Genomic DNA, 27,081 nt, shown 5'->3' on the forward strand with positions numbered 1-27,081 from the left:
GCAGGCCGAGGTTAGACGTCTCCACTGATGGATACAGCGCCGCCGCTATAACATTTAAAATAATAGCGATCCGGGGGGGGGGGGGGAGTCCGGAGCTGCAGGGCCGGCGTTAGAGGGAGTAAGAGCTGCTGGTGCCGCAGGGTCCCGTGGGGGGAGGGAGGAAGGAAGAAGAGGAACCGAAGCATGGCAATTTTGGGAGAGCAGGTGTGGGGAAGTCCAGAGCTGCAGGGGAGAGTGTTGTGGTACCCAGCTGGAGGGAGAAGGAAGATGAGGGAGGGAATGAAAGGAGATGCCAGGGCTTGGAGGGAAGGAGGAAGGTATGCCAGACTAAGGGAAAAGGAAGGGGGAGATGTGAGAGCATGAAGGGGGAGCGAAAGATGGAAGAAAAGGAAAGGAGAGAGATGCCAGAGAATCAGGGAAGGGAAGATACCAGACTATGGGGTGCAAAGGAAAGAAAGGAGAAGAGAGAGATGCCAGATCATAGGGGATGGGGTGGTGACAGAGAAAAAAATGGAGAGGTGGCAGAGCTGGCTGGCTTTGGGGGTGGGCAAAATCTGGAAGGCAGTGGGGGGACATAAGAAGGAGGCACTGGGGGCACAAAGGACACAGGAAGGAGGCACTGGGGGCACTATGGACATGGGAAGGAGGCACTGGGGGCACTAAGGACATGGGAAGGAAGGAGGGAGGGAATAGAATGGGACAATTGTTGGGCCTGAGTGCAGAAAGAAAGAAAGGATACACAGTCAATTAATAGATGTCCCCTTTTGATGAAAAAAATAAATGGTCACGTTACCACTGACTTACTTTCTCTTCAGCAGAGTCAGCATCCGCACTGAGGTGCAGGAAGGTCCCGCGATGACTCGTCTGCTGGCTCTGCTCTGGATGAAGTAAGTTACGTCGGAGGGGGTGGACCCGGCAGACGCAGTCATTGCGGGACATTGCCGCAACTCCCTGCATCTGCCGGGTCCACCCCCTCCAATGTAACTTACTTCTTCCAGAGCAGAGCCAGCAGACAAGTCATCGCGGGCCCTTCCAGCATGCGGCTGCTGAGTCCGCTCTAGAGCAAGTACGTCGGAGTGGGGTGGATTGGCAGCAGGCAGCTACAATCATCGCGGGACCTTGCTGCATGAAGGGAGAGAAAGGAGCAGGACTGCTGGAATGGAAGAGTGGTGGAGGGAAAGAAAGGGGGCAGGGTGGTATGGAAGGGTGGTGCTGATGGAATTGATGTACAGAGAAAGGGGAGAGACATAAGGGGGAAGGATATTGGAGGGAAAGAAAGGGGGAAGATGCTGATTGAAGAGGAGTGGATGGAGGGAGAAAGGGCAGACATTGGATGGTAGTGGGGAGCCTATGCTGGATGGAAGTGCAGATGGGAGAGATAAGGGAGCAAATGCCAGAAGGAAATGGGAGGAGAGAAAGAGGGAAGCAGATGCTGGATGGAAGTGGACAGAGAGAGGAAAAGGTACTAGATGGAAGGGTTGGAGAAAGAGGGTACATGATGGAAGGAGGGGATAAATAAAAGGAGGGCACATGATGGGGAGAAAAGGATTGAGTTAGGGAAACACTGGAGGGGTGAGGGAAAGAGGTGGCAAGCTTTAGGTAGACAGTAAAAAAGGACATTGATGAGAGGGTAGTAAGAACATAATCTAGACAGATGCAGAAAATAAATTGAAAAGGGAAATGAGGGAAAAAAGGGAAAGGGATTGCAGAGGAGAGGTGTGGGAGAGGGAAGGAGAGGAGAGAGATGCCAGACCAATGGGGGTGAAAGGAGAGATGAAAGGGGGAGGCATACAGTTTCTGGAAGGGGCATAGAAGGAGAGAAGATGCCATATAGGGGAAGAGAGACGGCAGACAGTGGACGGAAAGAAGAGAGTTACAAGAAGATGAGGAAAGCAGAAAGCACAGAAGACAAAGGTAGAAAAAAAAATTTCTATTTATTTATTGCTTTAGGAGACATGTGTCACTGTTTCTGTGAAGCATTGTATGCAGAGTCCAGCTTCTTGCTGGTTCAATTTAACCTTTGTCTATGTATTTTTATTTTATCCCCCCTTTTACAAAACTGTGAAGCGTTTTTTAGCACCAGCCGTGGTGGTAGCAGCTCTGATGCTCAGAATTCTATGAGCATTGGAGCTGTTACCTCCGTAGCTAAAATCTACACTACAGTTTTGTAAAAGAGGGAGGGGTTAGTTTGTGATTACATATTCCATAATAGGCGAAGGTGTGTTCTGTGTGTTCGAAAGACATAGTTTTATGTTAGGATTGACGGTGTAGGATTGATCTGTGCTGGTCTGGCTTGTTTAGTTTTACAATGGGTGTATTGATGTACTGTTCACTGCAATATGTAAGATGCTGCCTTTTCCTAGATACTCATGTGTGACGTGTGGCTTGTTACTAAAAATTATGTTTTTCGTACAGATGGGGGGGGGTGCCAAAAAATGATGGGCCCCGGGTGTTACAAATGCTAGGTACGCCACTGCATTATGTAAAGATACCAGAAAGCTGGCGAAGCAAAAACTTTAAGTAAATTGTTATTCTTCTAAGTTTTGAGTATTTAACCCTCCCACAATCTCATGGGCACTCGTTTCAAGTTTCAAGTTTATTGAGATTTTGATTTAAATGCAATATCAAATATTTTCAATGTGTATAACAAAAGTAAATTTTGGGAAATAAATAAAACCATTTGAACAATAAACATACAAACATATCCATAGATGATTAAAAATACATAAGGAGTACAAGGATAAACTACATTTGTTTAAAAATGCGTCCTCCGTGCCTGCTCATAAATTTGTGGAATATGTAACTTGTCGCTCATGCATATTTTATTTTGCACACACTTCATCAATCCTTAGAGGGAACATTGGTCTGGGAAGCTGCTGGGCAGGGGAAAAAAGGGACAGCTGCTACTGGAGAGGGAGAAGGAGAGATGCTGCTGGGAGGGGAGGAGGGAAATGAATCTGGGAAGCTGCTGGGCAAGGAAAAAAAGGGACAGCTGCTACTGGAGAGGGAGAAGGAGAGATGCTGCTGGGAGGAGAGGAGGGAAATGAATCTGGGAAGCTGCTGGGCAAGGGAAAAAAAGGGACAGCTGCTACTGGAGAGGGAGAAGGAGAAATGCTTCTGGGAGGGGAGGAGGGAAAGGAATCTGGGAAGCTGCTGGGCAAGGAAAAAAAGGGACAGCTGCTACTGGAGAGGGAGAAGGAGAGATGCTTCTGGTAGGGGAGGAGGGAAAGGAATCTGGGAAGCTGCTGGGCAAGGAAAAAAAGGGACAGCTGCTACTGGAGAGGGAGAAGGAGAGATGCTGCTGGGAGGGGAGGGAAGAGAATTACTGCTGGACAGGATGAGGAGGGAAGGGAGAATGAAAAAAGGAAGGAAACAGCTGGCAGATAGATTAGAGGAGGGGAAGGGGAGACACAGGCATGAGAAAGTAGAGAGATTGATAATAGGAAGGGGTCAGCAGAAAAATAAGCAGAGAGGGACAACGATGATAGATCTGGTGTAGGAGAGATAAAAATGAAGAGAGCAGTGAAGCTGGAATGAATCATGTAAAAAGGAGAGAGGGGGCACAAGCTGGATGGAAAGGGGAGAGGGGCATAGAAAGAAGACAGATACCATATGGAAGGGGAAGAGGACAGACAGTGGATGGAAGGGGCAGATGCTGGATTGAAGAGACAGAGAGGGCAGACGCTGGAAGGAAGAGAGTGAAAAGAAGATTGAAAGCAGAAACTAGAGACGACAAAAGGTAGAAAAAAATAATTTTATTTCTATTTTGTGATTAGAATATATCAGATTTGAAATATATATCCTGCTAGAGCTGGTGTTAGACATAACTGGGGACTGCAAAGCAAGGCAGTGCTTCTTTAGCTTCCAGCTGGCTTAGGGTGCTCTCTGACCAGGGGGCAGTTGCCCTAGTGGCACTCCCCTAAAACTATTCCTGTCATGTGTGACTGCAGTATTCTGTTAGCATGATATTTCTGTGTAGCATTCTGTAATAATTTGGCTTGTTCAGTTTTCTTGATAGTAGAGGGGATATATGTGAAGGGGAGGGGAGACAGGGGTTTTGTTGATCCTGCTCTGAATTATTTGTATTTGTAAAATGACAATTGTACAGAATATTGTTTCTTTTTATACTTTAATAAAATACATTCAATATAAAATCATAACTGAGGCTTGTGTGGATGGAATCAGATGATTTGTGGGGACCGACTCGCGGAGATGGGGCGGAAACGGGGTTTTTAAATTTTAGTCCTAGTAGTTTGCCGGTCCACAAAATAATTCTTTTTTTTCTGCCGGTCCACGGGTGTAAAAAGGTTGAAGAACACTGTTCTAAAGCATTATGTCGTACTGTACTCTGCCATTTTCTTCTGGGCTGCATTTTGATATTATATCATCAGAATGCCACACGCCTTGTAGGCGTAGCCTGCATGTCCATTATAGCCAAAGAAAACTACAGCTAAAAGCAGCTCTGGGAACCAAACTGGTTGTCCATTATATCCAAAAGTCTGTTATATGTGAGTCCGCTATATGCAATGATTTTCTGTGTATTTATAATGGCCAGGATCAGCGGACCTCCGTTATAAGCAAGTCCATTATAACCAGATCATACTGTATTTCTTTTCTCTTCTTAGTTAAGCTCAAATTTCTCTTCTCAGCTAGTCTCTCATCTTTCCTGCTTAATAAAAAGGACACACATTTCTAAAATGTATTAAGTCAGTGTTCTAATTTGGAAAAACCAAAGAATGAAATAAACTAGCTAGATTACAAAATGCAGAAGCAGACTGATACATACATCATTCAAAATGCAGCCTAAACTGATTTCTTCCTTCAAGTATCTTGGGATTGTATTTCTGTGGGCCAAGAATTACGGATGGATCTCCATATCTCATGGGGTGGTCGAATCAATCTTGTTTAAACCCTAAAAGGGAGACTGTTCAGTTTTATCTGGCACTGCAAAAGCCCTAGGATAGCCTTTAAAACTCTTTTGTTGGAATAAATGTGAAGGCAGGATGAAGTTTTACTATTGGGTGTCAAAACTAGTAAGTGTTGTGTGGTGGTATTGAGATTATGGCCCGATGAGTTGGATACAGTTGGAGGAGTTACAGGTGAAGGGTTTCTTCCTCTCTTTACTGATGGCTTTCACTAGAGATTCCCAAGGAGTACAGAAGATTCTGCTCGCCTGCCTTAAAGTGGCGCATACGATTGGGATCTGGTGTCAGCCTGCAAAATCTGGGCCTCTGGGATAGAGCTTTTTCTTCAATCTACTTTTTTCACTCGTTATGGGGGATTGAGAACAAAAAAGGGACCACAAAATATCTGGCAAATAATGTAGGATGTGCAGCTTTAAAAGATTTCAGGTCACTACAGCAGGAGTTTCACCTGGAGACATATTCAGAAAGTTTGCACAAACAGATCACAGGTTTTGCAATGCTTGGGTGAAAAAGGTTGTTAGTATAGGAGACATAAACCTTGGACATATGGCTGTCTCAATCCACGAACTGCTTCAATATATAGTGGCAGAGTGGAACCAGGATTTGCATGAATCGCTGGACACTTCCGATTGGGAAGTTATATGGCCTGTAGCCTACTCGGCGTCCATGTGCTGTCAGTGAGTGGAATTCAAGTTTACAATACTTCATTGCTTCTAACATTTGCTGGAGATGATATGGGATGTTGCCTGGTTGTGGTCAGTTTCTGAAGTAAGGTGCATGACACTATCTCTTTTGGCCCTCTCTTTTGATTTTTAGGGTATTGGTGGGATGTGGAGTTACAGATAAGGAGATTGTGGTGAATCTCGTTCATGCAACCTAATATGCTATTGCAAAATTTTGGAAGTGGGCCCTATCCATACTCACCAGTTCTCACAAGTGCCAGAAATAGCTTTGATCAAAAAACTGTCTTAGGGGACGAAGTTATCTATATGGGTTACTGTTAAGATCTGTTATTTTACTAACAGCTTGAGCTGTTTTAGCACAGGTCCCATTTTATGCTGCACCCATGAAGGAGGGGGGGTTTGCTTGGACTGGTGCACTACCTGGAGCTGGAGGGAAGGGAGACAGGTGCTGGATCTGGTCTAGTGGGCTAGAGAGAAGGGAGAGAGGTGCAGGACCTGCAGGGAAGAAGAAAGAGAAGGGAAGCTGAACCAAGGGGATGAAGGGAGAGTGAGCGAAATACTGAACATAGCGGAGGGAGGGAGGATAGTGTGAGACACACTGGTGTAAGGCAGTAAGAGAGGGGAGAAGCTGGACAAAGATATACAAAATAGGAGAGATGGTGGGCCTGGATGGGAGCATAGGAACAGGGACACAAAGGGGAATGCTACATGGGGGTGGTATATGGACACAGAGGAGTAATGCTAGACATGGGAGAGTATATGGACACAGAGAGAAGATGGCTAGACATAGGGGAGAAGAAGAACGTAGAAGGAAGATGCTGGATGGGGGGGGGCAAGGGATATAGATAAGTAATTCTGTACACAGGAGGAGGGGATCATAAAATGTGAGATAATGAAGGCAGGGAGATGGGCATAGAGGAAATACTAGAAAGGAACATATATGAGACATAGAGAAGGGAGATGCTGAACATGGGGAACAATACATACACAGAGATAGAAGATGGATGGTGAGCATGGAGAAAGAAGAAATGTCAAATGATCAAGAGACCCTGATAAGTGAGTTAAGAGAAGACAAAACAAAACAGAGACCAGCACCTGAGACCAATATGATTTGCAGAATAAAAGGTAGAAAAAAATAATTTTATTTTCTATTTTGTAATTAGAATATATCAGATTTGAAATATGTATCTTGCTAGAGCTGGTGTTAGACATAACTGGGGACCGCAAAGCCCAGGCTTTGCTTCTTTAGCTTCCAGTTGGTTAGGGCTCTCTCTCTGACTAGGGGGCAGTTGCCCTAGTTGCACTCCCCTAACACTATTCCTGTCATGTGTGACCATGGCATTCTGTTAGCATGATTTTTCTGTGTAGCATTCTGTAGTAATTTGGCTTATTCAGTTTTCTTGATAGTGGAGGAGATATTTGTGAAAGGGAGGGGAGACAGGGGTTTTGTTGATCCTTGCTCTGTATTAGTTGTGTTTATAAAGTGGCAATTGTACAGAATATTGTTTCATTTTATACTTTAATAAAATAAGTTCAGTATAAAATGTTAACTATTTGAAGCTTGTACGGATAGGATCAGACAGTTTGTGGGGAAGGGGACAGGGACCGAGCTCACGGGGACGGGGTTGGGATGGGAACCAAGCTCACAGGGACTGGGACAAATTTTTTTCTGTGTTATTCTCTAATCAGGCAGTGAAAACAAAAACAAAAATTGTGGATACAGATGCTCTGGAGATAATTTATTAAACACTGACATATAAAACCATAAAAATTCAATTAAAAAAGTACAATGATAAAAAATATTGTGATAAAAATCCAACCGGACCCTACACGGTCCGTGTTTCGGCGAACACGCCTTCCTCAGGGGTCCAATGGTTTGCAACCTCACATATAAAGAATTGGACTGAAAACAGTCTATTGTCTTTAAACATGTGAGCAAAGAACACTGCAGACAAGCTGAAGTAGCACCATGCTCAATGGCCAGCTATGCTCTAAAAATGTAAAGCTCGGCTTGATAAACATGGAGATGTGTCTTCCAACTCTTTATACAATAATTTATTATAAAGCGTGTTACCTGTCAAATTAAAATAGATTAAACAAAAACTGCAACCTAAACTGAGCACATGACACCGCTGTTCAAAGAATGAATAAAAATCTTCTGGATATTTTTTTATAAACATGAAGCCTCCTTTTTGCTCTGACTCGGATCTATTCCTTTTGCACAATAAGGTATAATGCCATATTTTGTTCATTTCATATCCCAGCTTTTACAGGAACTGAAATCGAAGCTCATTCTTGCATGAGCTGGCATTATACCACCACAAATTTTCAAGCAAATTGACGTGTTTAAAGCATGGGAATTTAAACACATCTTAGCAGAATCTGTGAATCTGGAATTGCAGCAAGCCACAACGAAGCCTTTTTTCTATAGTGTGCTAAGTACTAAGCATGTGTTTTTAGCCAGTATTGTAAGAAATCCCACACTAACTGCTGCTTAGCATGAAATGGAGCAAGGGACCAGGTGTGGACTGCACTGCATGCTGTAACAGGTACATATTCTTAGGGCATGCTGTGAAATGTGCAGTTAGTGCAGGCGTACTTATTTATTTATTTATGTTATATCCCACCTATCTCTAGGCAGCTAACACAATAAAACATATATTAAATATAAACTGGTATTAACGCCATCTCTTGGTGAATCAGTGCTAACTGCATTTGATACTAATGCAGTCAGGAACTAGTCTGTGTGATAACTGTAGGAGGAATAGTGGTCACACCCCCAACAGTTACCATACAGTCTTTTGCTTTACCATGCATTAAATTTTAACTGTTAACGCACACTACGTACAAACACTCCATTTTAGTAAAAAGGGACCCACCATCTTTCCACACAGCATGCGCCTCCCATTTCCTTCAGAGAAGGAATGTTTCCTGCCCCTTGTAAGCACCTGGGTGCATTGGAGTAGCGAGGGTGGGAGGTGCCCAGGGTGGTGATGCCTCTGAGCCCTATCCACACTCTCCGCCACATTTGCGCCATCCCTTCCCACCCCCTTACCTCTAAATCTTCTCCAGTTTGAGCAGATTCTCTGCCTGCTGCTCATACTGGCTTTCCCTGACATCACTTCCTGGTCCCATGACCCAGAAGTGATTTCAAAGGGAGCCAGGCCTGTGTGAGCAACAGGCTAGAGTAGCTGCTTGCACTGGTGAAGATTTTAAATAGGTACTGGGGTGTGTGTGGGGGGGGGGAAGGGAGGGCGCAAGCTTTGCGTTGGGGGGTGGAGGTGCTGGCGCCCCCACAAAGACGGCGTCTGGGGTAGTTTGCCCCCCCCTTTACTACATCATTGCCTGGGTGGATGGGTTCTTACCTCCTGTTACTGCAGCAGAAATCACAGGCTCCTTCAAGAGAATGCTACCACCAGGCTTCAAAATTCGTGCAATGTCTGCCAGGTGGTCTGAACTATGTACAGCTACACTGCCTGGCACAAGGCCCAGCAGAGCTACATCAAAACTAGATTCTGCATGTGCCGCTAAAAGAGAAGAGATTATGTATAATAAATAAAAGTTATTAGCATTCTTTAGCCTTTCTCTTAACCCCAGCTTTAAAAATAGTCCACACAGCAAGGTGATACTTCTGTTTTTTCATTTCCTGTGATGTTGCATGTAAGAGATCATAACCATAGCCTATTCAAATTATTGTCTTGAACAGTGAGTGGACACAGTCAAGCTTATGAGATACCAAGGAAAGATTAGGTTCTTACCTTGATAATCTTCTTTCAAGTAGAAAGATACATCACTCTTGACCAATGGGTTATTTTCCTCTCTAACTGCAAACTGTGTAGAAGACATCATCTACCTTTCTTGGCTCCGCCTCCTTCTTCACTGGGCTGGGCTGTAACTCCTCAGTCTGTCTCAAAGTAGTTGTACACCACTATAAGAAGAAAAATAAGAAAGAGGGGTACAGAGCACCTTCCCGACAAATCACTTCTGTTCTGCTCTGTAACAATATGTAATTATTAAACAATGTCAATAACAGTACAGAAAAAAAGGTAGAACAATCAAGCCACCTATCTGTGGAGATGTCATACTCTCATTTGCCTCTAACAGTAGAGAGGACTTTTCTTTTCTCTTCATATGTTTAACAGGCGAAGATACCAACCTTTAGAAATCCATACCTGTCTGAGACAGTAAGCAGTCAAAATAGATATCTGACAGAGAAGGCCATCAAGACTGATGTACCTTTCTACCAGAAAGATTATTGAAGTAAGAACCTAATCTTTCCTTCTAGTGCAAAAGGTACATCAGTCTTGACCAGTGGGACGTACTAAAGCAGTCCCCTGAAACTAGGGTGGTGCAGATGAGCCTGATGTGAGCACAAAGGGCCCAAATGCGACATTCCTTTGTGCTGCCACGTCCACTCTGTAAAACTTTGTAAAAGTAAGGAAGGTGGATCATATAGCTGCCCTAAAAATCTTTTTGGGCAGCACCACCAAGGACTTTGCCCGTGAAGAAGTCACATTTCTAGTGGAATGCATCTTCAAAGAGATTGGCGGTCGTTTACCATAGCCAATGTGCACAGACAAAATCACTATGTGAATCCATCTGGAAATAGAAGTCATTGAAGCTGACCTTCCCAGTCAACTAGGACTGGATAGCATGAAAAGATGACCTGAGAGATATCATTCTTCACCTCAAGATAATGGAAAAGAACTCTCCTAACATCCAACAACACCAACACTTTGTCTTTTTTTTCTCAAACCTGTGAGATGGAACGCAGATAGCCAGACTTTCTGATGTACATAGAAAACCAAAGGACAGAAGTTTTTTCAAAGCCAATGATGTGGGTAGTAGTGGTTTGAATATTTATACTCTACCAGAATAGACCCGAGGCTTTTTCTTCCATCAGAATAAAACTGATTAGTGGAGTAGTTCTGTATGTATGTCATGGAAAAAACCAAAACCATTTTTGGCAAAAATAAAAATGGTACCATGTGCAGAGAGACCCCAGCCTCTGTAAATTTGAGGAATGTCTCTCTGCATGAGAGCACCTGCAAGTTTGAGAGTCTTCTCGCAGAAGCGATAGCCACCAGAAAAACTGTCTTGATAGTAAGGCTCTATAAGAGCTTTTGCAGAGGTATCACTAACAATGTCTACGATTGAAAAGGCTGCTGTACCGGAGGATGCAGCCTTAGCATACCCTTCTAAATGTTGGCTACATCTGGATGAGAAGTCAGTGAAAGTTTCTCTACTGGAGCCCTGAAGTACAACTGCCACCTGCAATTTGAGGGGTCAATCGTCTGACTCTTCTCGAGTCCAGCTTGGAGAAATACTAGGACCAGCAACATCAGAACTCTTAAAGGTTCCACATTCTCATCAGCACAATGGAGCTAAAACATTTTCCAACCTTAGCATATGCTGTGACAGTAGTTGGTTTCTTAGATCTCAGAAGTAGCTATGTCCACCTCAGAATAGCCCCTTCAGCGCTAGCGCGGCATGCTCAATAGCCATGCTGTAAGCCCAAGAGTTCCGGCTGCTTCATGGGGAACATACCCTGTGACAGAAGAGATGGATGAATCAGCAACTGAGACCTTTGTCCCTGTGTAGATGCACCAGATCCACGTATCATGGCAGGTGTGGCCAGTCTGGGGCAACTAGGATTACCATTGCTGGGTGGCTTGCTATTTTATGAATGACCCCGTCTATCATGGGTCACGGGGGAAACCCGTACAACAGCTCTCTTTCTGGCCACAGTTGGACTAGTGTGTCCAATCCCGCACTTCAGGCTCAAATCTTTGGCTGAAGAAACAATCTACTTTCTTGCTGGCTGCTGATGCCATCAGATCAGTGGTCTCAAACTCAAACCCAAATCCTTTGCAGGGCCACATTTTGGATTTGTAGGTACTTGGTGGGTCTCAGAAAAAAATAGTTAATGTCTTATTAAAGAAATGACAATTTTGAATGAGGTAAAACTCTTTATAGTTAATAAATCTTTCCTTTTGGCTAAGTCTTAATAATAATATTGTAATTTACAGCTAAAGAGACATATGATCAAGACACTGTTTTATTTTATTTTCGTGATTATGATAAAAATACTGTGGGCCTCAAAATAGTACCTGGCAGGCCGTGAGTTTGAGATCACCGCATCAGATCGAATGTCTGTCAAACCCATTGACCAATAATGATGTTGAAAGCCTTCTGGATGAACCCTCCCCTGGGTCCAATGTCTGCCAGCTGAGATAGTCAACCTGCACATTGTTCACTACTGCTACATGAGCTGCTGAGAGAGCTTGTAGGTGGACTTTTGCCAAATGGAACAACAACTGGGCTTCGAGGCGCAATGGAATACTCTTGGTACTTTCCTTCATGTTGACATAGGCCACTGATGTAGCACTGTCTCAGAAAACCTTTACTGCTATGCCTGTCAGGGAGTCCTCCAATGTCTGTAACATTAGATGAATGCCTTGCAGCTCCATTCGGTTTAGCGACCACTTCCTCTGGGCAGAGGAAGTGGACCCTCTGGAATACTGACCAAATTGCCAAGAGCCTCGAAAGGTGCCAAGAGCCACCTTAGGGGCATGTGGTCTGCAGTCTGGCAAGGATTTAGGGTGATGATCTGACACAATGGCCATAAAATTGCCTGATCTTTTACAAGAGCAATTGGCCTTTGAAGGGAAGCCTGCTCAAGGTGGCTTTGGAAGATAAATCTCTCGCCCATTGCTGGATCCAAAGCATTCTGCGGGCAGAAACAGAATAAGTAGAAACTTTGCTCATAACCCTGAATATGTCATATAGTGCATCAGCTACATAATCCACCCCCGCTATTATCAACTGGGGGTAAGCATCGTCATCCACCATGGGAATCTGACGTAATATTGCGTGGCAGGTGTGTGCCATGAAAGAAGTCACTGCTGCTGCCTTTAGTCCCAACGCCAAGGCCTCAAATTGCCTTTTTAAGTACTACATCTACCTTGCGATCTTGAGCATCCTTTAAAATCACTCCACCCTCACTAGAATAAGCAGGAAAAGACGCTGCACATTGTAAGAGAACATTTTCAATGTAATTGACCACGAATCGGGGGGCTTTTCTGTCTAATTCCATGCACTAATGTTTAATAACATCTTTTGTGTTTTTAAGGATTTTGAAAACTTTGGATATTGAAATTGGACATATTGCTATAAGTCTGAATGCCAAGGAAACACTAACCCTTTAAGAAGCCTTGTATGAAATGGCAGATTCTCCATTGGGAGACAAATTTAAAGTGTTCTTTTATGGCAACTTGTTACTATAAAAATTACCCAAGTTTTTATGAACATAAAAAATTATTTTGAAATAAATAAATTTGAGTGAGGTTTTTTTCGGACCGGTGATAATATTTATGACCCCAGAAAGACTCGGGGTATAAACCCATTGTTTGGATGTTTGAAGTCCTTTTTCTCACTTTAAATGTGATTTAAATCTATTTTCAACATATAGATCTGCCCATTTTGTATACTTCTTCATATAGTGCATCGGCTACATAATCCATCCCCACAATTATCAACTGGGAGTAAGCATCGTCATCTGATGTAATATTGTGTGGCAGGTGTTTCAAATTGCCTTTTTGAGGACTACATCTACCCTGCGATCCTGCGCATCCTTTAAAATCACATCACCCTCACTACGCAGAGAAGTACGTTTCATAACTTGAACTAAGTACCAACATATCCATCTTAGGTGTGACAAACAGCTGTTGAAACTCAAGAGTCACCAGGTACAACTTTGCCATAGCCCTGGCCATCCTCAGGGGCCTCCCAATGCTCTATGAGCAGCACTGTAATGTCTAAATGTGAGGGGAAAAAAGCAGTCTGAGCTTTACAGCCACTCATAACAGAACACAATAACTGTGCAACCAAGGTCTGCAGGGGTTCAAGTTTTAATTCCCGCAACGAATCTGTGATAATATCTGGTATAGCCCGCCAGCTTAAAAAGCTGGTATACTGTGGTGTCTTTTCCCTGGAAAAGGGCTACTACCGTCTCTTGACTACTGGCCTCTGCCTGAGACCCGGCTGTGTCTTCTAAGACTAAAGATTCACTCTGGGGTAATAAAGGCATCAACTCCAACCCCAGTCCTCTTCTGACTGGACTTCTGTGTCTTGTCCACAGCCCTTCTTTAAGGAACATGCGCTCTGCGAGGATAAACCTCCCTGAGCAACCACCGGCATGGCCCAGACGTTGTAGTTGGATCCTGACAATTCAAATAGGGTTTCCATATCAAACTCACAAAATCAGGGGTAAAGCCTTGAACAGGATGCCCAGAGGACCCCTGCAAGGACTCACCTTGTTTCCTTGTGGGCTCTGAGGTGTCCATGCATCTGCACTTCACCAAGTCGCTTTCTGAGGGCTCTGGGTGGGATTTTTTCCCCTGAAACACGAGACATATGTGACTCCCCAGCCCTAGAAAGATCAGAGGGGGATAAGCCCCTATTGCTCCTGCCCCCCTCACATGACTCACAGCACATGGACGCTCCTCAGCCAATCATCCAGCGCAAATCTGGCATGAATCAAGGGTCACACAGCCTGAGGATTCCATCTCTATCGATTTTAACCCAAATCAAGGAGTATTGAGGCTTTTTAATGAAAAACTGGGAAATGCAAGATGGCCATAATTGCAGCATGGAAGTACCAAAAATGGCCCAGGAGAGCAATATAAACCCTCAAAGAATTCAGGAAAGGGATTTTTGGAGGTGGGGGACCAAAACCAAGCCCTAGAAACCCCCAAAACAATCATTTTCAGCACCTCCCCCTATCAATACTCTCATAGACTATAACAACCTGTATTCACTGTTCTGGCTGGTGCTGTGCCTACTTCAGCTCACACTGCCGATGGATTATTGAGAAGACTCCTACCTCAGACAAGTATGTATAGGGATACAAATGCCGCAATCTTCAGGCTTCCAGTTGGACCGAAGCTGGACTGAGACCTCAGAACCCTCACAGCTCCACATGCATTGTAGGGAAGGGAAATGCTATCAGCACCCAATATAGCCCACCGGACCACGATGGGGCCAAACAACCTGAACAACCAGGAGTGAGCCATACTACTGTACTAGGGGAACGGTCCCCGAGCTCCACACTTGATAATGCAGGCTGGCTAAAAAGATCCCTGTAAAAGGGTTCCCCTTTTAGCTACAGACTTCTGCTCAGAGAGTCAGTGCCTTCTCCCAGGTACAGCTGACCCAGGACGGGTACCTCTGGTGAATTGAAAGCCTCCAAATCCAGATAAAAACCCCAAAATAATAAAAGTTCACTCAGATCTAAAAGACATCTTCCAATTTGCATGCAGAAGAAAAGGCTGGGGAGCTATAGCACAGCCCAGTGAGAAAGGAGAAGCCAAAAAAGGGTAGATGTCTTCTATACCAGTGGTTCCCAACCCTGTCCTGGAGGAGCCCCAGGCCAGTCGGGTTTTCAGGATAGCCCTAATGAATATGAATGGAACAGATTTGCATGCCTGACACCTCCATTATATGTAGATCTCTTTCATGCATATTCATTAGGGCTAGCTTGAAAACCCGACTGGCCTGGTGGTCCTCCAGGACAGGGTTGGGAACCACTGTTCTATACAACTCACAGTTAAAGATGAAAATAACCCACTGCTCAAGACTGATGTACCTTTTGCATTAGAACATAAGAATAGCTTTACTGGGTCAGACCAATGATCCATCAAGCCTAGTAGCCCGTTCTCACGGTGGCCAATCCAGGTCACTAGTACCTGGCCAAAACCCAAGAAGTAGCAATATTCCATGCTACCGATCCAGGGTAAGCAGTGGCTTCTCTCATATCTGTCTTTCTCAATAAAAGACTATGGCAGAGCAAGTCAAACTGAAAGGGTCAAATAACTATAAGATGCCCAGAGTGGTGTTTTTGGAGGATCTAAATGAAATCCCAGTATGTGCAACATTTCCTGTGCACTGTAGGGTACAAAACTCAAGTTTATGTTTAGCCAAGCTCACTATAGGCAGAAAAAAAAAGAAAAGGAAAGCATATGTCTGATAAGCGAAGACAAGAGCGAAAAGGGCAAACAGAATGCCAGGAATGATTAAGAAGGGGATCACAAACAGATCCGAAAAGGTTATCATGCCGTTATACCGGGCCATGGTACGTCCCCACCTGGAATACTGCATCCAACACTGGTCGCCGTAATTGAAAAAGAACATAGTACTACTCGAAAGGGTTCAGAGAAGAGCGACAAAAATGGTTAAGGGACTGGGGGAGTTGCCTTACGAGAGGCTTCAGAAACTGGGCCTCTTCTCCCTTGAGAAGACTGAGAGGGGACATGATCGAAACATTCAAGATATTGAAGGGAATTGACTTAGTAGAGAAAGAGAGATTGTTCACCCTCTCCAAGGTGAAGAGAACGAGAGGGCACTTGCTAAAGTTAGAAGGGAAAAGATTCTTTACAAACGTAAGGAAGTTCTTCTTCACCCAGAGAGTGGTAGAAATCTAGAACGCTCTTCCGGAGGCTGTTATAGAGGAAAGCATCCTCCAGGGATTCAAGACAAGGTTGGATAAGTTCCTACTGGAACAGAACATATGCAAGTAAGGCTAGACTCAAATAGGGCACTGGTCTTTGACCTATGGGCTGCCACATGAGTGGACTGCTGGGCATGATGGACCATTGGTCTGAACCAGCAGCGGCAATTCTTATGTTGGAGGCAGTTTTCAAAATGAATTCTCTATGGATAAACAGGATTTATGTACTCGGAAAACTCTTGTCAATACTGGCCTTCTTCCAGTGTAAGCAAAAGAAGGCATGCTACTTATAATAGCTACTTAAAAGTCTGACAGATTTTCATGCTTTTCATACACTCCTGTAAACAAAATTATGTAAAAAAGGAGTTATGATTGAATCCATTTTTTTATAATTTGAGATTATTTTTTCTGTCTTTTGACAGTCCAATTATTCACCATGTGTCTTATTTGTGGCAATATGCACCCAAGAAAATTGTTCCATGAATATAAAAGCAGATTATATGATAGGCTCTTACACTTTAGCAGCTGGTCAAGGTTTTCGACAGCTACATGTCCCTCCGCACCCACTGCTACCTGCAACCTCTCCACAAACACCTTCAATCTTTCCACTACTGAGGAACGGTCCCATGTCACCACTACTCTCTGCCCAGCTGTGATCCCATACTCTGCCATGACTGCAGAACCTGAAAATGACAGAAAAGTTTATCAGAACACATCACAGGCTGCATTAATTCTCAGACTATCAATGCCTCATAACAACAAATCTCAAGCCCAATATAACATACAGCTCTTCTATCGGGTAGCTTATCTGATCTCTACAATTTAGGTTTAAATAACATGCTCAGTCTAACCGCCAACTGGATTTTCTAAATGGAACTGGTTTGAACTTGCAAGGAAATATACACTGTAACAACCTGCCTTCCTTCCTAGCAGCCAAATGGTTAGTGCAGTACATTGAAAATCTGGGGAACTGCAGCTCCTTGGGACCTGGGCAAGTCACCAGGTAAAAACCCACTAATACAGACTATGAGCCTACTACAGACAGAGAAAATACCCGTATATAATATGCAAGCTACTTTGGTTATACCAAGAAAAGGTGGTATATCAAATTCATGACCCCATAGCCTTTAACTGATCCATAAAGCATATAAAAACTGTACCCTGAGAAGATTATTATTCACTTTGCTATTTGTAGATGCCTTTTTTTATTAGGTATTTCTACTAAAATTGATGAATTATCTATGATCTCTACTATCCTCACCATGGTATTTTCCTGAGGATTGGATATATATTCATTTTATTACATGTGCATTTCATTATTTATTTGTTTTTATTCTGTCTTTATTTTAATATTGTGTATGTAAATTATGTAAATCGTTTAGTTCTAAATGGTATAAATTATTTTAAAATAAAGGACAGTAGAAGAGAACTAAAATGGGTCAGCATAGATATTAATTTCTTACCATAACAGTCATACACATCTCTCACATAACAGCTTACGTTTTGGTACCAAATTATTCTCAAAGGACAAGGGGAGGGCAGGAGAAATAAAGGGCAATAAGGAAGTCTAAAATGCAATAGTAGAGTCAATCTTGGGGTCAAAATAAGTTACACTGTTGCATAGCTTTAGATTAAATTCATTGCACTCCTTTGGATGATATAAATTAAGAGTGAATGCTGGAAAAATCCAGAGTTGTTGTTTTTGGTTTGTTGTTTTTTTTTTATAAAAAGGCCTTCATTAAAATCCTCTCATTAAGTGGATTATGATACCATGATTTGAAAAGAAGTTTAAACTTAGGTTTTCCATGTATCCTCATATTTCATCTGTAATTCACTCATCATTGATTAAATACTTACCATCTGTCCACATCTATAAAATAAAAGTGATTTAATTACAGTAATACATGTCTTGATTTCCAAGGGACAAAAATTCCTGCAGTTCTTTGTAGGGCTTCCAAAGAAAGAGCCACATTGATTACAGCTAATTCCAAACCCAGTAGCCTGTGTGGTTTTAGGTTTGTGTTCCAGAGATTCTCTCTCTTTTGCATTAGAAATCTTCACCAATTTCAGACAGTTTTCACTGAGAATTTAAGCTAGTCCACATTACCTGATCAAATTGCAGTCAAACCTCGGTTTGCGAGTAACGCGGATTGTGAGTGTTTTGCAAGACGAGCAAAACATTCTCGCAAATCTTGTCTCACAAACCAAGCTTTGACTCGATTTGCGAGCACCCTCCCCCCCAGAGAACCAGCATCACTCCCCCCCCCCCACTCAAACGCTTACCCCCCATCTGGCACCGCAAGCAGCCCACAGGACGTGCCGGTGAAAGAAGTTCCTGCCTCTTGCCTAGGCCTTGAGCATCTGCGTATGCTCAAGGCCTTCTGGTTCTCACACTCTCCAAGATTCTCGGGAGGGGGGGGAGGTGGAGCAGCGCTGCTGGCCTCAGGGGGTGAGGGGTGGGAACGTATCAAGCGAGTTTCCCTTACTTCCTATGGGGAAACTCACTTTGATATATGAGTAATTTGGTTTACGAGCATGCTTCTGGAACGAATTATGCTGGTAAACCAAGGTAACAAACCAAATCCAAGGAGGAAACCAAGGTTCCACTCTTTGTTCCCTATCTACCTGTCATGGCTTTATTTTCTTTCCAGAGGGGAACAGAGCTAGAATATCAAATACCACAAAAACTTTTTATTGCATACAAGGCTTTGGAAATTGATCCTTAAAATATTTGTTTAATGAATTAACGGTTCAGCAAACAGGTTAAGGCTTGTTTCTTTAGTTTAGCCTTTGATTAGATCTATGTTGAGAAGGTAAACAAATCTGTTATGTCATTGCAGGGAGCTCAGAAGATTGTATTATAACATTTTTAACTGAAGCTCTTCTGGAATTAAGAACTTGATGTAACTTTTCTGGCTTTATTAGTTATCTTCAAACACAAAAGGGGAAAGAAGAATTTTGCCTCAACAATATCACAGAAACATCAAAAACAAGGGGCAAAAGAGATGTCAAAATATCAACCAGGAAAATACTTTATTAAGTTAGTAAAAATAATGTCGTAAAAATAGACACAGTCTATGGTATAATGTCCATATTGATGGCCTACATTGTTCCAACTAGGACAATCCGTAGATGTCTTCATCAGGGGATGAATGGACACTGCCGAGAGTGGGGGACAGCAAAAACCGTCATGAAACAAACAGCAGTCAAGGCAGTGTCAACATATGTATCTAAAATACAATAAGAATCTACAATTATTTTATCACTTCTACATAACCTTCTCCCATACCAGTAAACCCCCTCTCCCCCTACCCCCTATTATTGGAGATCTGTACTGATTAGGCAAAAAAGGGGGTATTAAAAGTCTCCAAAATTATATACAGGATGAGAAAGAACATATATTCATTTCAAAAAATACCCTTCTCAAATGTCATTTCAATTTTCTTAGTCCATGTTATCAGAGGTGTAAATCCACTATGAATAGCTCCTGAACTTAAATCCTTTTTAGTTACTATCAAAGGGGATGAGCCTCAGATCCCCGTGTGTTGTATGTGTTTTACAATCACACTAGAAAGGGAATTAACCTCACTGGCTCATGCTCCCCTCCTTTCACTGCCTATTTTCAACAAACTGACCGGGATCTAAAAGTTAAGTCCCTGTTTTAAGAACTAGAAGTATTTTTGATTAACAACAGGGCAGGAGGGGAGCATGAGCCAGTGAGGTTAATTCCCTTTCTAGTGTGATTGTAAAACACATACAACACACGGGGGTCTGAGGCAAAGCCCCTTTGATAGTAACCAAAAAGGATTTAAGTTCAGGAGCAGAGGATTTACATCTCTGGATAACTTGGACTAAGAAAATCGAAATGACATTTGAGAATGGTATTAAAAGTCTCCCCTCTTTTCAAGATTTCATTCATTTTAAAATCTTTTTATTAGATTTTCAGTACAACAATACAAACAGGAAAAGAAAATACATATGTACAATGCTTTGAGAACAGTTATCCATATAAGTTCAACAAAAGAAAAAGAGGAACGTAGAGGCATGAGCCAATAATTAAAATCATGCCTACTTCCATGCCCAAAAAATATATCAATCTTGAAGTAAGATCTTACACTGTGATGTGATACATTGCAGCAAAACAGATATATGCATTTGGAGAGGAATTGAACAATGAATTAATAAGGAACAAAAACCCCTATGACAAGGAATAAAACTAATAGTAATATCAATTAGAGTTGGAAATAGCAGTAATAGAGAAACCATCAGCAAGAGGTGACCAAATCCTCTCAATTTTATATCTGGCGAGGGAATTTTTTGTCGCCAAGTATTCATATTTATGGGTCATCATAACATTGGCACACTAAAATGTAACACTGAGTAAAAGTAGGTTAGCTGACTTCCAGTTAGACAGGATCATTTGGATCGTTAATGCATGTAGTTTCAAATCTGTGACCAGACTCAGAAGACGTCTTGTACATCTAAGCGCTCCATTCTCATCAAGGTCATCATATTGGAGCGTCACACCTGCTGCGATGATGGATCCAAATAAAGCCATGAAACAATATAGTTTTTGCAGCCAGCACCACTGCTTTTCACATGAAATCTTGCAGGTCTAGGTACAAAGTTTCAGGTTGCAGCAAAATGACACAGTGCCATCTCTGAGAGATCCAACCCAACAGTTGATGCCAAAACTTATCAAACAAACAAACAAACAAAAAACCCAAGGAAACAAAACCCCAGCACGTGCAATCTCAGAAACCTCCTGTGTACTGGAAATATCTGGATGTGGAGGTATGCTTCTGTGAGATCCAAGGAAGCCAAAAATTCCCTGAGTGCCACTGCTGTTACAACTGAATGCACCGTTTCCATCCGGAAATGCGGAACTCGCAGAAAGACATTCACTGCATTTAGGTTTAGAATAGGCCTCCAATCTTCGGAGCCTTTCTTTGGCACGATGAAGTATATCAAGTATCTCCCTGAGCCCAAGTTGCCTTTGAGAACAGGTTCTATCGATGCCAGATCTAGCAACTTGCGAACCATGGCCCGCACGCGTTGGGCCCTTTCTAGATATCCCGTGGGCGAAGTCAGGAAGAAATACAAAGGGATTTGTAAAAATTGCAGTCGAAGACCCTCTCTTTTAAAAGTTTTCATAAAAATCCAAGATGGCCACCATGGGTGCCAATTTTGCTCTAAAATGGCCCGGGAAAATCACAGAGAACCCAGAAAACAGTGATTTTTTGATTTTACAGGTGGGGGGGGGGGGGGGGGGAGACGGACGGAGGATGGACCAGGGCATGTAGGTTAACCACTCAAAAAACCGATTTCAGAGCCCTCCAAAATTGCCAAACTCGTGGGCACACAGACACCACAGAGACATGTGCTGCAATAGAAATCAAAGGCAAGCCAGCTAAACACAGAGCATACAAGGAGATTGGTAACTCAGAAGACCTGAAATCCAGTTTTTCCAGCTCTTGACCACTTCATCTTCCCTGTCACCCCAGACAATGACTACCAGGGCCTCTCAGGAAATATAGGGAAGACGTGGTCTGGTTCCGATATCGGTGCACCTCCACGGAACCGAGCAGCCTGCCCTCTAATCCTTAGCAGATGAACCTGGGGTAAGATGGCTCCTGATCCTGGAGACCCGATCTAACCTGGAGGCTGTCCAGGGGGCTTACTGCAGTTTTGCTAACAGGTAACCCCCCCCCCCCCCCCCAGAAGCAGACAATATTAAAGCAAGAGTCTGCGATTTCCCGCCGAAGGACATTCCCAGCAGAGTGAATCCACAGCACTAGGGCAAGACCCACGTCAAAATAAATTGAAGTGACTAGCAATTGAAAAATAATCACGAGCAGAAGAGACAAGACCCTGCAGCAAGGCTGCAGGAACTAGACTGGAATTCCAGGGATGAGTACAGGGATATGACCACAGAGGGAGGGACTAGAATTTGATTTGAGTCCCTGCAGTTCAAGGCTGAAAGAGATACATAACCCTATCGTGAAGCTTCCAGAGGTTATTGTACAAGAACTTGTGGTTCCAACAAAATATCAGTTGAATCATCATTTGACAATTGCAAGCTCAGACAGCCATGTGAGAGCATCCTTAAAGAATCATCTTGCACATCACCTGTATCTTTATTTTACAGTTACAGAGACACATTCTCAGTACTGTTGTGGATCTAAGGCTAAGGGGCTAGAAGTCTCAGGAATACAGCTACACACAATAGTCATAAGTAGAGAATGACACGGGGACAAATTTTTCCCTGTCCCCGTAGGAACTCAATTTCCCTGTCCCGTCCCCGTGAGTTTTGTTGCTGTCCCTGCCCAATTCCTGTAAGCTCTGCCTTAACCGCACAAGCCTCAAACACTTATGATTTTAGTATTTGAGGCTTGTGCAGATGAAGCCAGAGCTTGCAGGAAAGGGGTAGGGACAGGAAAAGAACTTGTGGGGACATGTTTGCTGGACCCACAAGGGGAGGAATATGGGAGAGTGTGGCACAGTAGTTAAAGCTATAGCCTCAACACCCTGAGGTTTTAGGTTCAAACCCAGGCTCCTTCTTGTGACCCTGGGCAAGTCACTTAAACCCCCCATTGCCCCAGGTACATTAGATAGATTGTGAGTACCTGAATAAATTCATGTAAAGTGTTCTGAGCTCCCTTGGGAGAACAGTATAGAAAACTGAATAAATAATAATAAAAAAATAATAAAGCAGAGAGAGAAAGAGTGTGACCCAGACTTAAAAGGGGGTGGGAAGAGAGGAAGAGATTCTTAGCTAGTGATGAGAAGGAGAGTGAGAGGCCACACCATGGGGACCAGGGAGGGGATTCAGGGTGCAAGTGAAAGAGAGGTGGGGATTGAGAGGGAGGCAAAACTGAAGTTGGAGTGAGAGAGGGAACAGAGGAGGCTGGAACTTGAGAAAGGAAAAGCAGAAAGGAATAGGCTGGCGAGTCTGACATCAGTGCCGGGCAAAATGGTAGAGACTATTATAAAGAACAAAATGACAGACATTAATGAGAGAAAGCCAACATGGGTTTAGTCAAAGGAAATCTTGCCTCACCAATTTACTGCATTTCTTTAAACATGTGGCTAAAGGTGAACCGGTTGATATTGTGTATTTGGTTCTTCAAAAGGCATTTGACAAAGTACCTCATGAAAGACTTTTGAGGAAATTAGAAAGTCATGGGATAAGAGGTAATGTCCCATAAAAACTGGTTGAAAGACAGAAAACAGTGAGTAGGTTTAAATGGTCAATATTCTCAATGGAGAAGTGTAAATAGTGGAGTTCCCCAGGGGTCCATGCTGGGACCACTGTTTTTTAAACATATTTATTAATGATCTAGAGCACACATTTCAAACACAAGGCCTGGGGGGGGGGGGTCAAATCCAGCCCGCCTGGCCGTTTTATGTGGCCCACAGTGACTGTGCCGCATCTAAGTACTTAACTGTGCAGCCCACTCCCAGCAGCGCTCCAAGCTTCTCACCACGCTGCCTCAGTACTTGCAGGCAGAAGGACCCAGTCCCAGTGTAAAACCTAGGTTTGAGCAGGGCGCTCCAAACAAGTGCCTGACCATGCCACAAGTGTCTAAGGCTGAGGAAGGATCTATACGTCTACTAAGAATCTTAATAATAAATTTGGCCCGCAACTTTGCCTGTTTTAGATTTCGGCCCTTTATGTGATTAAGTTTGACACCCCTGATCTAGAGACAGGAATAATTAGTGAGATACTTAAATTTGCTCATGACACAAAGTTGTTTAAAGTTGTTAAATCACAAGAGGATTGTGAAAAATTGCAAGAGGACCTTGTGAGACTAGAAGACTGGGCATCAAAATGGCAGATGACATTTAATGTGAGCAAGTGCAAAATGATGCATGTGGGAAAGAGTAGCCCAAACTACAGCTACATGATGCTGGGTTCTGTGTTTGGAGTCACTGCCCAGGGAAAGGATCTAGGTGACATTGTTGAGGATACATTGAAACCCTCAGCTCAATGTGCGGCGGTGGCTAAGAAAGCAAACAGAATGTTAGGAATTATTAGTAAAACAAAGATGAAAATGTTATAATGCCCTTGTATTGCTCTATTGCACGGCCACAACTTGAATATTGTGTGCAGTTCTGGTCGATGTATCTCAAAAAAAGATATGTAGTGGAATTAGAAAAGGTACAGAGGACGACAAAAATAATAAAAGATTTGGGACAACTTCCCTATGTGGAGATGCTAAAATAGCTAGGGCTCTTGAGCTTGGAGAAGAGATGGCTCAGGGGTGATATGATAGAGGTCTATAAAATACTGAGTTGAGTGGAAAGGGTAGATGTGAATTGCTTGTTCACTCTTTCCAAAAATACTAGGACTAGGGGGTGTGCAATGAAGCTACTAAGTAGTAGATTTAAAACAAACCAAAGAAAATATTTCTTCACACAACATGTAATTAAACTCTGGAATTCATTACTGGAGAATGTGGTGAAATCAGTTAGCTTAGTGTGGTTTAAAAGAGGTTTGGATAATTTCCTAAAATAGAAGTTCATAGGTCATTATTGAGATGGCTTGGGGAAATCCACTGCTTATTCCTAAAATAAGCAGCATAAAATCTGTGTTTTACTACTTGGAATCTAGCTAGGTACTTGGGACCTGGTTTGTCTCTAATGGAAAGAGGATACTGGGCTTGATGGACCTTCGGTCTGTCCCAGAATGGCAAGTCTTATGTTCTTAAAAGAATTTCAGGCCTCTTAATAAGGGGAGTCTAAGCAAACCACTACAAATAAACTGCAGAATTTTGAACTATTGTGCACAGAATTTTCAAATATTTGAGTAGAATTCTGCTAGTAGTAGTAAATGTATCATAACCCAACATGTTAAAAATGGTAGCTATATATATGTATATATATTTTATTTCCACAGATATCCATCAACAAACTACAAATAAACAAGAAGTAAGAGAATATTTAAGATACATCTTGAAAAGATTAACATAACCTGTCAAAACAAAAACCCCAGGCACCACAAAGGTGACTAAAAATGATGTCAGTATCAGCTGAAGCAGGAAGTCAAAGACTAGCCCCACCCCAGCTCAAAATATTCAATACAATAGCTGTGTGCCCTCTAAACAGCTGAACTGATAAACAGACATCATTTGCTTACATTATACTAAAAGCTTCTCTCAAACCAGTCATGAGCCTATCTCCTTTCTACTATTTTAAAACAGTAAACATTTCAAAAAAAGCATAACATTCTATTGTAAACGCAAAGGTAACAACTTACAGGCTGCATTTTATGCATTTCTTATCACTGATTGTCCAGTTAGTTATTATTATCCGAGTTTACAAGATATTTTTAATATGGGTTGGGTACAGGGATGGTGTGGGGGACAGTAATAATATGATGGGGATGATGGAGATAGTGATGGGACGTAGTTGAATTGACTGGGGACAGGTAGAAATGGGAACCAGATAATGTCCCTTTGCACAACTCACAACTCTTATTAAAAGAAGATAAGAAGGTCAAATGCTTACCAGGATCACCGGCTAACTGACAGGCCAATGTTCAAAACTTCGGCACTACAGTGAACAGCATTCAAGAACTATGTGGTTGAGAGTACCGAAAAATAGCACCCCAATGCTCAAAATAAAGTTGGTAGAATGTATGCACATGAATTTCACACGCTGATGGTAAAAAAGTATAACGCATCTATGTGATGCACATGCGCAGCAGCATCTGTGCGCAATACGTATGCATGCCGTAAAGAGTGGAACTATTGCTGAAAAGTGCTGCAAATACCGTGGTGCTGTAAATGCGTGCTGTGTTGGCTTTCATTTGTGCGTCTTTCATTGGCTTTTGGCTACAGGTTTTCTTTTTTCTTTTTTTATTATTGTTTTCCCGGTAGAGGTGATTGTAAGATGCGTGAATGGGAAACCAGTACCCAGAGACATTTGGCCCATGAAAGATTAAAAAAAAACAAAAAACGCCAAGAAAAGGCGCACACAACTAGACCAACGCCGATAAAAGGCGAACATTTGTAATATTCCACATCCTTTTTCTATTATTTTAAAAAGGTATACTTTTGTGCTTTAATTGGTGGATTCACAGCAAACGCATACTTGAGCTTCTACAGTTTAAAATTGTACACCTTTTTTTTGGCCATAAACGGGATAAATCACAGGTCCGAACTGAACATAAGAATAGCCTTACTGGGTCAGACCAGCCCAGTAGCTCGTTCTCACGGTGGCCAATCCAGGTCATTAATACCTGGCCAAACTCCAAGGAGTAGCAATATTAGAATGAATTGAGAGTACTCTCCATTGGAACGCTGCCCCCTCAATCACGCAGTAATTTTTCAGCACAGAAGCCATACTCCTGCCTTGTTTTCTGAAGGAATACCAAAAGATGTTACATTATTTTTACTTCATTTTAGTGCAATTTATGCAGATCTTGGCTGCACACTATTTCCTATGCTAGAGACTTCTGCACATTGCATGTAGTTTTGTGGGGTTTTGCACTGGCATTAGATTTGGAACACCAGCTTGTGAGATACAAATTGCATGCAAAACCTATTCATACAACAATAGAAAGTCAGTGGAGACTTCTCCCTGTATAGCACTAGTCTTAGAGCGTGACCCATGTGATCACCAAGTCCTGTAATGTTCTTGCAAGACTGAAAACAGCTTAGGATTTTAAGAGAGCAGAATCCTGTTGTGCAAGTTAAGAAGACTGCACCAGAAGAGATAAGATATTTACAACATGGGAGGAGCTAAAGAGGCAGATCTGGAGAAGAGATATGTAGGAAAAAGGGGTTACGCAAGATTGGCCCAAGACTGGGCATTCACCTAAGACAGCAGCTTGGGGGGGGGGGGGCAGGGGGCAAGGAGCAGCTGCAGTCTACACAAAACAATTGATCCTGACAACCATACAAACTCAAAGCACCATCAGCATGATATTTTTTATAGGATACTATGTGATAACTATGTGACA

The 27,081-nt window shown here is 42.7% G+C and overlaps 1 protein-coding gene across 1 annotated transcript in view; it reads right to left on the minus strand.

The window, feature by feature from the left end:
- Positions 1-25,865, minus strand: part of CIAPIN1 (cytokine induced apoptosis inhibitor 1) — a 55,496-nt gene extending 29,631 nt beyond the window's left edge. Inside the window, exons 1-3 of the mRNA XM_033943739.1 lie at positions 25,626-25,865; positions 16,631-16,798; positions 8,974-9,135 (exon numbers count right to left, since the gene is read on the minus strand). Of these exons, the coding sequence (XP_033799630.1) occupies positions 8,974-9,135; positions 16,631-16,787 (319 nt within the window). The 5' untranslated portion in view covers positions 16,788-16,798; positions 25,626-25,865. The remainder of the gene's footprint in view (positions 1-8,973; positions 9,136-16,630; positions 16,799-25,625) is intronic.
- Between the last annotated feature and the right edge of the window lie 1,216 nt (positions 25,866-27,081).

Source organism: Geotrypetes seraphini, chromosome 4, assembly GCF_902459505.1.
Source record: "Geotrypetes seraphini chromosome 4, aGeoSer1.1, whole genome shotgun sequence".
Lineage (NCBI taxonomy): Eukaryota > Metazoa > Chordata > Amphibia > Gymnophiona > Dermophiidae > Geotrypetes > Geotrypetes seraphini.